At 41.5% G+C, this 14,249-nt stretch overlaps 1 protein-coding gene across 1 annotated transcript in view; it reads left to right on the forward strand.

Annotated features, from left to right (window-relative positions):
* The window catches only part of sppl2 (signal peptide peptidase-like 2), a 53,917-nt gene that overhangs the window by 23,167 nt on the left and 16,501 nt on the right, over positions 1–14,249 (forward strand). Inside the window, exons 2-7 of the mRNA XM_048613905.1 lie at positions 745–834; positions 9,346–9,485; positions 10,279–10,418; positions 11,128–11,224; positions 11,355–11,465; positions 13,582–13,663. Of these exons, the coding sequence (XP_048469862.1) occupies positions 745–834; positions 9,346–9,485; positions 10,279–10,418; positions 11,128–11,224; positions 11,355–11,465; positions 13,582–13,663 (660 nt within the window). The remainder of the gene's footprint in view (positions 1–744; positions 835–9,345; positions 9,486–10,278; positions 10,419–11,127; positions 11,225–11,354; positions 11,466–13,581; positions 13,664–14,249) is intronic.

Here is a 14,249-nt window from a genome sequence, read left to right on the forward strand (position 1 = left end):
CTTTTCTGATGAAGGGTCTAGGCCCGAAACGTCAGCCTTTCTGCTCCTATGATGCTGCTTGGCCTGCTGTGTTCATCCAGCTCTGCACTTTGTTGTCCAACATTGTTTCTTGCTTTGTTTTCCAGCCTGATCTGGAGGCTTTTGTCTGAATGATCTTCCTAATCAAGTAGTGTGATGTCTGATCTAATTCCCCTGTTCCTGCTCCAGTGGTAGCTCATCTGTAGGGTTGTCATTTTCATTTTTTTGGGGTTCTTAACCCACAAGGTTTTCCTGGTGGTTTGATGTTCTTCCTTACTTGAGTACAATAGGTTACTTCTGCCCTGTTGAAAATAGCCCACAGTTTCTGCTTGTAGGGGTTTTGATACCCCGGTTATACAACTTTGCTTTTCGTAGCCTCGGTCACGTTGCCATTTTTAATAGTCTCAGCATCTTTTAACGGTAGCACTAGTTATTCTCTTAATAGCCTCATAAGCAGTACCACAAGAAATCCACTTGCAAATGTAATAAATGCTATCTCTATTATCCCACCAATTATCATTGCCTATCTGTGAACTTATATGACATGATGGCCCTAGATTAAAAACCATGTACTGTTTATTCAGATACTGCCTCAGGACTTTTACTGTCTCCTCTTACATTTTTCAAAACTGTTCAATCAATGCATAATGAAAGTGGGATTAAAGACATGTCTATGTAAACTGTCGTGTTTGATTACTGTATGATTATTTCTTTTCTGCTGTGCAGGTGCCTCCAGGTGGAAATGGGAGTCAGTATGAGGAAATTGATATCCCAGTTGCTCTCCTCAGTTACGATGACATGCTTGATATATCAAAGGTAAAAGTTCTCACGTGTCCCTGTTAGTGGGTGTGGTGTTTTTAGAAATATTTACTACAGATCCAGGTGGGTCAAACACAACAACTCTCATTTAAGTAGAGCAGCAGAAATGTGTGTAGATAAAGAAAGAAGCAGATGAAATCTGGTATCAAAAATCCCCAATCCCCAAAAAGACAAATTAATTGGTTGATACTGAATAAGTTGTTTTGATGTAATATGTTTTTAAAGCTGTTTTTAACAGTTTTTTTTTGCTGCTCCTTCTCTACCAATATCACTAATATGCCTATGCCTCCACGGTGTTGGCTATCATATGCTGTTTCGACCCAGTGTGTTCAAACTCTGTAGAACCATTCCGTCAAGTCTGAAACTTGCCTCACATGGCATCCACTCTCAGTCACTCACTTTCTTGCAAGGACCACTGGATATTGACAGGAAGCGGGAAATTTGGTTGATTGCCTTTGGGTCAGGAAGGAACAGTGAGGCTGTAGTCCGCTTCCACCTATCCATATTAGTTGCAGCTATTGCTGGCCTGTTCTGAAGTTGGAGGAAACAAAAGATTTGTGACAACAACAGCTTGCATTTACATTGTGCCTTTAATGTTGTAAAGAGTCCCACAGCACTTTTAAAAGAGCGTTATCAGCTACGGCTTACAGTCTTGCTTCTGTGTAAGTAGGTTTCATTGAAATTCTGTTGCAGAGCTTGATCACAGAATTGTGGCAGATACTCCAGTGCAGAATTAAGGGAGAAATGTACTGTTGGAGGTACTGTCTTTCAGATGGAGCATTAAGCCATGGTCCTATTTGCCTGGACATTGATGTAAAAGATTCTATGACATGAACTTTCATACTGACAGAGAAGGACTCTGACTTGTCCAAAGCGGTACCAGAGCCACAATTCTGGAAACCTAGCACCCATTATTGTTGCAATGGGAAAGTGAAGGTGGGTTTTACTTGGCATATCCATGGTTCAAGAAGGCAGTTGCACATTTTAAACTGTAGCAGTCATCAAACAAATGCACTTTCAATTGTGAGATACTAGACAAAAAACTGAAAGAACTGCAGATGCTGGTCATCTGAAACAAAAACAGAAATTGCTGGAAAATCTTAAGGTCTGGCAGCGTCTATGGAGAGAAATCAGAGTTAACATTTCAGATCCAGAAGAAGGCTCACTGGAACTGAGGTGTTAATTCTGATTTCTCTCCACAGATGCTGCCAGACCTGCTAAGATTTACCAGCAATTTCTGATTTTATTTCAGTTGTGAGATGCCTGAGACATGACTTGCGGGCGTTACACTTTTCAGGAGAAAGTCTAAAGCTGCCAGAGTTATTTGGAAATGTCCTTGAACACCTTTCGGTGAGGTCCTAGTATCCTTTGAGACTGTTAAAAGTAGACATGAATGTGTGGAAAACGTATATAAACTCATTGGAACTGTGAAACTCATTAGAATTGTAAATATTTTATGACATTTAAATCTTCTGGCCTATCCATTTTTCTGAAAAATAGCCTGAAATTTTAGAACAAAAATCAGTGCTTGCTATTTCACTCTCCACATAAGCCTGGGGACACAACATATTGTCATCACGGTGGGATACCAATCGGTTCACAGTTTAATTGGCAGTTCCAAATGACTGTACTGCTATTTTGCAGGACTATTTTGATAAGGGATTAAATGAATTTAAAGGTAGTAATTTGTTAAAAATCAATTTTTTTCCTTACACTTAGTGAAGTTATCAATAGATACATAGACCTTTATTTTATTTAGTCTCCACATATATACTGTGGTCTGCCCATAGTGCATACTGGTTGAGGTGGAATGGAGAGTGTATGAGCAAAGGATGGCGCAGGGTAATATGAGTTGTCATAGGAGCTATAAAGGGATATGGGGTCAACAGAGGAGTTTAGGTCGAAGGGTATGAGATGGCATGTGGGAATGAGCATGAACATGAGTTGACGTAGATTGGTATGAATGGGGCATGTGAGAAGAGGACTGGGGACTTTTTTTGTTTTATTACTTTCATTAACAGCTGGGGCAAAGATCCAGAGCACCAAGGCTGCCCTTTTAAACACCCTCTTCTGCACTGGCGGATGCCTCTGAGCTATTTATCAAGACAGTGGGCCCCAATTCCTGTTGATGACTAGTCAGGTTTGTGGCCCTGGAAATTTTCAAGACTCTGCACTTATAACTCGGGAGTGAAAATTCGGGGATATATTACCATTTTGAAGAAGAGCAGTGAAGCTATCCCTGCTACCTTGGCCACTAATTATCCCTCAGTCAACATTACAAATACATCATTATCATATTGCTTTTCACCAGACTTTGCCGTGCATGTATTGGCTGCTGTGATTCCTACATGGCTTACAATGACTGCACCTCAAAAATGTTTCAAACCCTTTCAGATGTCCAGTGATCATGGAAAGTGCTATATAAGCACAGCTTTCTTTATGATCAAACAAAATTTAACATGAACTATGCCAGGAGATAAGAGGACATATGATTTAAAGCTTGGTCAAGAGGTCTTAACGAATATCATAAATGGGGCAACAAAACAAGCAGATGTGAACTGATTAATGGAAGGAATTCCAGAGCTTAGGATCTTCACATTTAAAGGCAGTAGTACAGTGATTGAAAAGAAGATACTGAACAGGCTAAAATTGATGAGCACAGGGATTTCTAAGGATTAAGAGCTGAAGAAAATTAGAGATGAGGGGAGCTGGGACCATGGAGGGATTTTAAAACTTAAATGATAATTTTAAAGTGGAAGGAGATGACCTTGACGATGAAATGAACATTAAAGCATAACTCTCAGTCTGAATGTAGAGAAGTGTGAGAGTCATTTGCCCTAAAGTTAATGTTCCTTTCCTTTGTCCAGCAGAAAGCAGTATCTATCCAGTACCAGAAATTTGTATTGGTAATACAGTCAGTCGTGGGAATGTGCCATTTCACATGCAGTGTACAAGCATATCATACTGCATTCTCATCAGTTTATTTTACATTATGCATTAGTTTGTGTAGAACCAGCTTGTCTCCTTGTGGAGACCTGGAGGATGGACTGAGAGCTGTGAGTAACTCTGTATCGTATACTACAGGTTTCCCAAGCTCTGCAGAAGAATTCCAGCTCAGCTGTGCCACTGTGTCTTTCCTGTTGTAAATAAAATCTGCCACCTAGGCATTCTGGTATAGTACAGGGCTGTCAAAGCCTGTTGGGAACACTAGCAGCTGATATACTGCTTTATCATGTTGAATTCTGGATATCAGCTGGATTAGTCTGGTCTAATTTATTCAATTTGTTTCTTCTCCTAAAGGTTCTGTATATCGTTGTATTCTTTTGGCTTTAAAACAGAGTTTGAACAAAGAACAAAAAACAAAGAAAATTACAGCACAGAAACAGGCCCTTCGGCCCTCCAAGCCTGCGCCGATCCAGATCCTCTATCTAAACCTGTCGCCTATTTTCCAAGGATCTGTATCCCTCTGCTCCCTGCCCATTCATGTATCTGTCTAGATACATTTTAAATAATGCCATCGTGCCCGCCTCTACCCCTTCCTCTGGCAACGCGTTCCAAGCACCCACCACCCTCTGCGTAAAGAACTTTCCACGCATATCTCCCTTAAACTTTTCCCCTCTCACCTTGAAATCGTGACCCCCAGTAATTGAGTCCTCCACTCTTGGAAAAAGCTTCTTGCTATCCACCCTGCCTGTACCTCTCATGATTTTGTAGGCCTCAATCAGGTCCCCCCTCAACCTCCGTCTTTCTAATGTAAATAATCCTAATCTACTCAACTTCTCTTCATACCTCACGCCCTCCATACCAGGCAACATCCAGGTGAACCTCCTCTGCACCCTCTCCAAAGCATTCACATCCTTTTGGTAATGTGGCGACCAGAACTGTATGCAGTATTCCAAATGTGGTCGAACCAAAGTCCTATACTACTGTAACATGACCTGCCAACTCTTGTACTCAATACCCAGTCCGATGAATGAAAGCATGCCGTATGCCTTCTTGACCACTCTATCGACCTGCGTTGCCACCTCCAGGGTACAATGGACCTGAACACCCAGATCTCTCTTTGCATCAATTTTCCTCAGGGCTTTTCCATTTACTGTATAGTTTGCTCTTGAATTGGATCTTCCAAAATGCATCACCTCGCATTTGCCTGGATTGAACTCCATCTGCCATTTCTCTGCCCAACTCTCCAATCTATCTATATTCTGTTGCATTCTCCGACAGTCCCCTTCACTATCTGCTACTCCACCAATTTTAGTGTCATCTGCAAACTTGCTAATCAGACCATCTATACCTTCCTCCAGATCATTTGTGTATATCATAAACAACAGTGGTCCCAACACGGATCCCTGTGGAACACCACTGGTCACAGTTCTCCATTTTGAGAAACTCCCTTCCACTACAACTCTCTGTCTCCTGTTGCCCAGCCAGTTCTCTATCCATCTAGCTAGTACACCCTGGACCCCATGCGACTTCACTTTCTCCATCAGCCTACCATGGGGAACCTTATCAAACGCCTTACTGAAGTCCATGTAGATGACATCTACAGCCCTTCCCTCATCTATCAACTTTGTCACTTCCTCAAAGAATTCTATCAAGTTGGTAAGACAAAACCATGCTGCCTATCACTAATAAGCCCATTTTCTTCCAAATGTAAATAGATCCTATCCCTCAGTATCTTCTCCAGCAGCTTCCCCACCACTGACATCAGGCTCACCGGTCTATAATTACCTGGATTATCCTTGCTACCCTTCTTAAACAAGGGGACAACATTAGCAATTCTCCAGTCCTCTGGGACCTCACCTGTGCTCAAGGATGCTGCAAAGATATCTGTTAAGGCCCCAGCTATTTCCTCTCTCGCTTCCCTTGGTAACCTGGGATAGATCCCATCTGAACCTGGGGACTTGTCTACCCTAATACCTTTTAGAATACCCAACACTTGCCCCCTCCTTATGCCAACTTGACCTAGAGTAATCAAACATCTGTCCCTAACCTCAACATCCTTCATGTCCCTCGGTGAATACTCATTAAGAATCTCACTCATTTTCTCTGACTCCTCACATAACTTCCCTCCTTTGTCCTTGAGTGGGCCAACCCTTTCTCTAGTTACGCTGTTGCTCCTTATGTATGAATAAAAGGCTTTGGGATTTTCCTTAACCCTGTTTGCTAAAGATATTTCATGACCCCTTTAGCCCTCTTAGTTCCTCATTTTAGATTGGTCCTACTTTCCTGATATTCTTCCAAAGCTTCATCTGTTTTCAGTCGCCTAGACCTTATGTATGCTTCCTTTTTCCTCTTTGCTAGTCTCACAATTTCACCTGTCATCCATCGTTCCCTAATCTTGCCCTCTCTATCCCTCATTTTCTCAGGGACATGTTCTGTCCTGCACGCTAATCAACCTCTCTTTAAAAGCCTCCCACATATCAAATGTGGATTTACACTCAAACAGCTGCTCCCAATCCACATTCCCCAGCTCCTGCTGAATTTTGCTATAGTTGGCCTTCCCCCAGTTCAGCACTCTTCCTTTAGGACCGCTCTCGTCTTTGTCCACCGCTCTCGTCTTTGTCCATGAGTATTCTAAAACTTATGGAATTGTGATCACTATTCCCAAAGTAATCCCCTACTGAAACTTCAACCAACTGGCCGGGCTCATTCCCCAACACCAGGTCCAGTATGACCCCTTCCCGAGTTAGACTATTTACATACTGCTCTATAAAACCCTCCTGGATGCTCCTTACAAATTCTGCTCCATCTAAACCCCTAACACTAAGTGAATCCCAGTCAATGTTGGGAACATTAAAATCGCCCATCAGCACCATCCTGTTGCTCCTACATCTTTCCATAATCTGTCTACATATTTGTACCTCTATCTCACGCTCGCTCTTGGGAGGCCTGTAGTACAGCCCCAACATTGTTACCGCACTCTTCCTATTTCTGAGCTCTGCCCATATTGCCTCACTGCTCGAGTCCTCCATAGTGCTCTCTTTCAGCACAGCTGTGATATCCTCTTTGACCAGTAATGCAACTCCTCCACCCCTTTTACCTCCCTCTCTATCCCGCCTGAAGCATCTATATCCTGGGATATTTAGTTGCCAATCTTGCCCTTCCCTCAACCAAGTCTCAGTAACAGTAATAACATCATACTCCTAGGTACTAATCCAAGCCCTAAGTTCATCTGCCTTACCTATTACACTTCTCGCATTAAAACAAATACACCTCAGACCACCTGTCCCTTTGCGTTCATCATCTGCTCTGCCTACTCTTCCCCTTAGTCACACTGACTTCATTATCTAGTTCCTTACATGCTTTAGTTACTACCTCCTTACTGTCCACTAACCTCCTCATTTGGTTCCCATCCCCCTGCCACATTAGTTTAAACCCTCCCCAACAGCGTTAGCAAAAGCACCCCCTACGACATTAGTTCCAGTCCTGCCCAGGTGTAGACCGTCCGACTTGTAATAGTCCCACCTCCCCCAGAACTGGTCCCAATGTCCCAAAAATCTGAACCCCTCCCTCCTGCGCCATCTCTCAAGCCACTCATTTATCCTGCCTATTCTTTCATTTCTACTCTGACTAGCACGTGGCACTGGTAGCAATCCTGAGATTACTACCTCTGAGGTCCTACTTTTTATCTTGGCTCCTAACTCCCTAAATTCTGCTTGTAAGACCTCATCCCATTTTTTACCTATATCATTGGTGCCTATATGCACCATGACAGCTGGCTGTTCACCCTCCCCCTTCAGAATGTCCTGCAGTCGATCTGTGACATCCCTGACCCGTGCACCTGGGAGGCAACATACCATTCGAGAGTCTCGTTTTCGACCACAGAACTGCCTGTCTACTCCCCTTACAATCGAATCCCCTATGACTATAGCCCTTCCACTCTTTTTCCCACCGTTCTGTACAGCAGAGCCAGCCACGGTGCCATGAACCTGGCTACTGCTGCCTTCCCCTGGTGAGCCATCTCCCCCAACAGTGTCCAAAACGGTATACCTGTTCTGGAGGGAGATGACCGCAGGGACACCTGCACTGCCTTCCTGCTTTTTCTCTGCTTTTTAGTCACCTATTCCCTTTCTCCCTCAGCAATCCTAATCTGCAGTGTGACCGATTTGCTAAACTATCCACGACTTCCTCAGCATCACAGATGCTCCAAAGTGAGTCCATCCGCAGCTCCAGAGCCGTCATGCGGTCTAACAAGAGCTGCAGCTGGACACACTTCCTGCATGTGTAGGAGTCCGGGACATCAGCCACGTTCCTGAGCTCCCACATTGAGCAAGAGGAGCATATCACGGGTCTGGGATCTCCTGCCATTTTTACTGTTAAGTTTAGCTTAGTCCTACTATAATATCAAATAATAGATAAATGAAATGAAAAAATTTTTACCAATCACTCTACTTACCAGCACAGGATAAAAAAAAGAAAAAGAAAAGCCTTACCTTATCAACACACCACAGAGTTTTCTTTTCGTTAGAGGCGTAGGGCGGGTGGGAGACACTACACATGTAGTGTCTTGGGTTTAACCATTGCCCAAATATATCAGTTCACTCACCTTCCCAGAGCACAATTCGACTGCTCCCACACAGCTCCGCTGCTGAAATAAAGAACTTGCCTTCCCGGCAGCCCCCTGGTCCTCGCTCTCACCGCTCCCACTGCTGCTGCAAAAATGGAGGCTGCTGATTTCACAAGGTAAGTCTTTAAAAATAAAAAGCTCACCTTCCCAGCAGTCCCCTCGTGCTCTCTCCCGACTCCCGCCGCTGAACAAATGGAGCAAATGGAGTTTGGTTAATCTATATGAAGCATTGACTACCTAAAAGATCTACTTGACATGAAACTAAGAAAACAATTGACTTTAGGCTCTTAAAATGTAATTAAAATGTTTTACAGCATGTCCCGATAACTTGGAGTGCTCCAAAGAGAGCTGGCGTGAACTTATTGGGCCATATAGCCTCTTCCTATGCTGTAAAGTACACTGTGGGGCAAGGCTGTCCAGATGGTGTGCACCAGCCGTTGCCTGCACACTGTTACAGTCCTATGGTTCAGTTCTATCTCAAGTTGTACTTTTTCCTTGATGGTTTTGAGCAGTTTGAATGTTATCAGCCAATTAGTTAAGTGCTAATTTTATCTTTGCTATATTGCGTTAGCAGATGAATCCTAAATTTCAGAAGTAGGATCTACTGATATCAACGGCTTCCCTTTATGCAAATGAATGAAAACAGAAGATTAAGCTCATCATGGGAAGGCTGATTTATTCTTTGATCCAAAAAGGTGGCCCTCGTGACACAATACTGTTACACCCCAATACTGATCATTCATAGGTGTTAAACACCGTGCAATTAGAACAATATCAAAAGCTTAATGTTCAAAATGTCTCAAATTTTACCACTTCTATTAACATATTTTGTGACTAAGTCCTCTCACAGCTGTTGGTGTCTGATGTGTAACATTCCAATTGGCAAAACCAAATGAATAACGTTTATGTTTTAACAAAATGCTTTATTTTCACAACAGACATTTGGAAAATCAATCAAAGTTGCAATGTATGCCCCAAACGAACCGTTCCTGGACTATAACATGGTGGTTATCTTCGTCATGGCAGTCGGAACAGTGGCAATTGGTGGCTACTGGGCAGGAAGCAAAGATGTGAAAAAGTAGGTGGTCCATGCTGCATGGAACTAAGTAAATTGTGCATAGTGTTTTATGTGATTGATAGCTGTCAGTACTCCTTCAGTCACCTTGGCCAAACTTGCCAGAGGAGTATTTGCAGTACAAATCCACTTTTTGGGATATTATGTGTATAAATTTCTTTTATTCATTCACAGATGTGGGCTGCAATTCTATTCATTCTCAGCTATCTAATTCTGCAATACACTTGTGATCAGGGTGTGATCTTGAGGGTGGATGTTGGTACCATTGCCTAAGCTGTGTTGACTGAATGAGAAGCCATATTCTCACTATCAAACTCTGCTCCTCTGAATTCAGATCTCAAATTTCTTTGAGAAACTTTGGGTGCAGGCCAGAATTCCTTTCTGATTATCTGTCCAACAGGAACCGAGAGTTTTTCACAGCTAAATTAAGAGAGTAGTGGTCACTATTTGCACTTGTGTCTGATTCTCCCGGTGTTGCACTACAATGTAAGGCACATGGGAATATCTGCAAGTTCTCTTCCAAGTTGCACTCTATGTTGACTTTCCTTCATAATTGCTGGATCAAATTCCTGGGAGACCCTCACTCACTGCATTGTGAGGCTACTTACACCAAATGGACTGCAGCGCTTCACAGAGGCGGCTCACCTCCATTATCTCCAGGGTGGTAACAGATGGGGAAGACATGCTAGTGTTATCACAATTTAAAAGTTTTTATCAAATAAACATCAGGCAGTTATGTGAGCATTTTTATACTCATGTGAAATGTGGTATTTTAATATTTTTGTTCCTGTTTAAGGCGCTATATGAAACACAAGCACGATGGGGCAGACAAACAGGATGATGAAACTGTCGATGTTACACCAATTATGATCTGTATTTTTGTGGTTATGTGCTGCTCAATGTTGGTGCTCCTTTACTACTTCTACCATCAACTAGGTATGTCACTGCTACCGAATGTCCAAGTATCTGGGAGTGAGCTAGATGGCAGCAAGTCTTGTGCCACAGTTTGTTACATTTTACATACAAAACGTTTCTTACTATGGGTGGATGGTTGAAATATTTGACATAGTATCATATTTTATTGAAGTAGAACATTTGACTTGTAAAGAGATGCTGTTTGGCCTAGTGAGTGTAATTGAGTCACACTTTGCAAGAAGTTCCCAGGTTCAATCCATTTGTTAATACAACTATTCTTCAAAATCTTACCTGCCCCTGCTGTTCTCACCCAAATGGTAGAATACTTCTATTCACATTAGGACCTCCTAGATAAAGAGGGGTAAAAGAAATTAGCCATGATTCAGGACTCCTGAACTATAGACTCTTACTAAGAAGTACGGGCATCCGGCACCTGTAAGAATAGACTCCAGTGTGATGTCATCAACACTTAATATGCTGATGCTGACTGTCTAGACTCCTATGCAGAGCAGGTGAGATGCTGTTCAGTATTAGTTGTCTGGAACTAGAGGTCTGTATCTTCAGGAGGAAAAAATTTTCAAAACAACATGGAATTTTTGGGTTAAAATTAGGTGCTCCATTTGAATTGTGATGTTTGACGGAAGAAATTTGTAAACTAGTATGACACTTGTGCATATTCAAAAGTTACATTAACTAAGTCCTTACTCATTGTTTCTTGTTTCAAAACCAGTGTATGTAATCATAGGAATTTTCTGCCTTGCATCTTCCATTGGGCTTTATAGCTGCCTGTCTCCATGTGTCGGGAGAATTCCTTTCTGTGAATGCAGGTATGGTGTAACTTAGAATATATCTTTTGTAAATTGATGTAAAAACCAAGTTTAAAGCAACATTGAAACTGGAATTCTCTCCTTGCCGTTCCACTGATATTACCCTGAATCTTTCTCCTCTTCTAATCAGGATTCCAGACCTACCATGTAGTCACAAGCGTCCCCAAGTACGGATGTTGGTTCTGGGCATACTTTGTGTCTCAATTAGTTGTGTGTGGGCGGTATTCAGAAATGAAGACAAGTAAGTAATATTGTCTTGGAGATAGTAGGAACTGCCGATGCTGGAAAATCTGAGATAACAAGGTGTAGAGCTGGATGAACACAGCAGGCCAAGCAACATCAGAGGAGCAGAAAATTTTCTGAAGAAGTGTCCGGACCCGAAACGTCAGCTTTCCTGCTCCTCCTAGCCACCTAGTTTGGAACTACTCCATCTTAGGGAAAAGACCTTTGCCATTCACCTTCACCCTCATCATGTTATAAACCTCCGTAAGGTCACCCTCAACCTTCTATGTTCCAGTGAAAAAAGTCCCAGCCTTTCCATCCTACTTTTATAACTCAATTCCTGGCAACATCCTGATAAATCTTTTCTGAACCTGCTCCAGTTTAATAATATCCTTCCTATAACCAGGCGAACAGAACTGCACACATTATTCCAGTAGAGGCCTCACCAACCTCCTGTACAACCTCAACATGATATCCCAACTCATATACTGAAAGATCTGAGCAGTGAAGACAAGCTTGTTAAATACCTTCTTAACCATCCTGTCTACCTGTGATGCAAATTTCAAAGAATTATGTACTTGAACTCCTAAGTCTCTCTGTTCTACAACAGTACCCAGAGCCCTACCATTGATTTTATAAGTCTTGCCCTTGTTTGTTTTACCAAAATGGAATACCTTGCATTTATTTAAATTAAACTCCATCTGCCACTTCTCAGCCCATTGACCTAATTGATCAAGATATCTTTGTAATTTTAGATAACATTCTTCACAATCCACTACAACACCAATTTTGGTGTCATCCGCAAATTTACTGACAATGACTCCTATATACTTATCCAAATAATTTATATAAATGACAAACAAAAGTGGACCCAACAATGATCCCTGTGGAAGACCACTGGTCACAGGGCTACAGTCTGAAAAACAACCCTCCACCACCACCCTCTGTCTCCTACTGTAAAGCCAATTTTGTATCCAATTGGCAACCTCACCCCGAATCCCATGTGATCTAACTTTACTAATTAGTCTACCATTCAGAACCTTATCAAAAGCTTACCAAAGTCCAGGTAAACAACTACAGCTCTGCCCTTGCGAATCTTTTTGGTTACTTCCCCAAAAAACTTAATCAAGTTTGTGAGACACAATTTCCCTTGCACAAAACCATTCTGACTATTCCTAATCATTCCTTGGGGCCTCTCTAAATGTATGTAAATCCTATCTTTCAGAATCACCTCCCAACATGTTACCCACCACCAATGTCAGGCTCACAGGTCTATAGGTCTGAGACTTCGCCTTACAGCCTTTCTTAATTAAAGGCACAAAATTAGCCACCCTCCAGTCCTTTGGCACCTCACATATGGCTACAGATGATAAAAATATTTCTACTAGGGCCCCTGCCATTTCTTCCCTAACTTCCCACAGCATTCTGCTCCTATTCAAATGTTAAATTTAAAAATTCTGATAAAATTAGCTAGCCTATTTCCTACATATATTGCTTCAGTCTGCTAGAATTTACAATATTTAGCTTTTTGTTAATCTTTGAGTTAAACAATTATTATTTGTACCTGTTTGCATTACTGATTTTGAAATTACATGGTGTGAATATTTGCTTATCCCAATATGTGAGCATTCTTAGATGTGTAGAGGTGATTTTAAACCACTCTTGTACAAAGGACTTTCATGAATTGATTGTTTATCTCCTATTTGCATTGTGTTATTATACATTTAAAATTACAATATGCAGATTTATACATTTGTGTTCACTGTCTAATATGTATACCTAAATCTCTCGCAATGAAATTTATTTGCTGATTATCGCACTATATCAATTACCCACTTCTGTTTGATTGGTGCTAATTTAAGGTCAGAGTGCAAACATGCAGATGTTTTCTCATAATTTGATATTTCATAATTGCTGGTTTTCTTTATTTAACCTTAAGTGAAAATTGAGTTATTAAAAGCTACTGTTTTTAAAATTACTTGAAAGGTACCAAAGGTGTCTTTAAATGGACATCCTGAGTAAATGGCTTGTACTAATGACATTATTATTATGAAGTATCATGTTGGTGTTGCTACTTTTTTGGGGCAATGATTTATTGCACAGTCTTTGAGTACTGAATGGATCCTGTTTCACAGATGGGCCTGGGTTTTGCAAGATACTCTGGGGATTGCCTTTTGCCTATACATGTTGAAAACAATCCGACTCCCAACTTTTAAGGTACTGTGCCTTGAGTTCTGTTGCATGAATACTAGCTGGTTATGAAATTATATTTACAATTAAAGTTTGGATAGCTAGAGTCTAAATCCATCAGCTGATCTATATATGACCCATTGACAATAATGGCCAGACTGGTTGAAAGGATATCTATAATGAACAAGCTCCTGGCTGGTTAGACATTATCAGAGGTTTTTTTTCCCCTTGTGCAATTTACTTTTTAGATACTTTAGGTTTATTATTGATAGTTGGGGGAACTTTCACAGACTTCTTACATATTGTCTCCACATCTTCCTCATCGTGTTAATGAGGTAAACCTGATCTATTAGCACTTTCAGTTATGAGGTAGCAAGTTGTATCAGCTTATCGTAGCCAATCAGATTGGTTGAATTTGGGGGATAAAGCTGAGTTATTTATCTGTACAGTGTCTCAAAAAGGTCAGAAATGCAGTATACACTAATGATTGCACAATGTCAGCACCACTCACAATTCCTCAGATACTGAAGCAGTCCATCTCCAAATGCAGCAAGGTCTGGACAACATTCAGGTTCTGGAGGACAAGTGACAATAAACTTGCACACTACTCAAG

This window comes from Rhincodon typus, chromosome 29 (genome assembly GCF_021869965.1).
Source record: "Rhincodon typus isolate 14 chromosome 29, sRhiTyp1.1, whole genome shotgun sequence".
Taxonomy (NCBI): Eukaryota; Metazoa; Chordata; class Chondrichthyes; order Orectolobiformes; family Rhincodontidae; genus Rhincodon; species Rhincodon typus.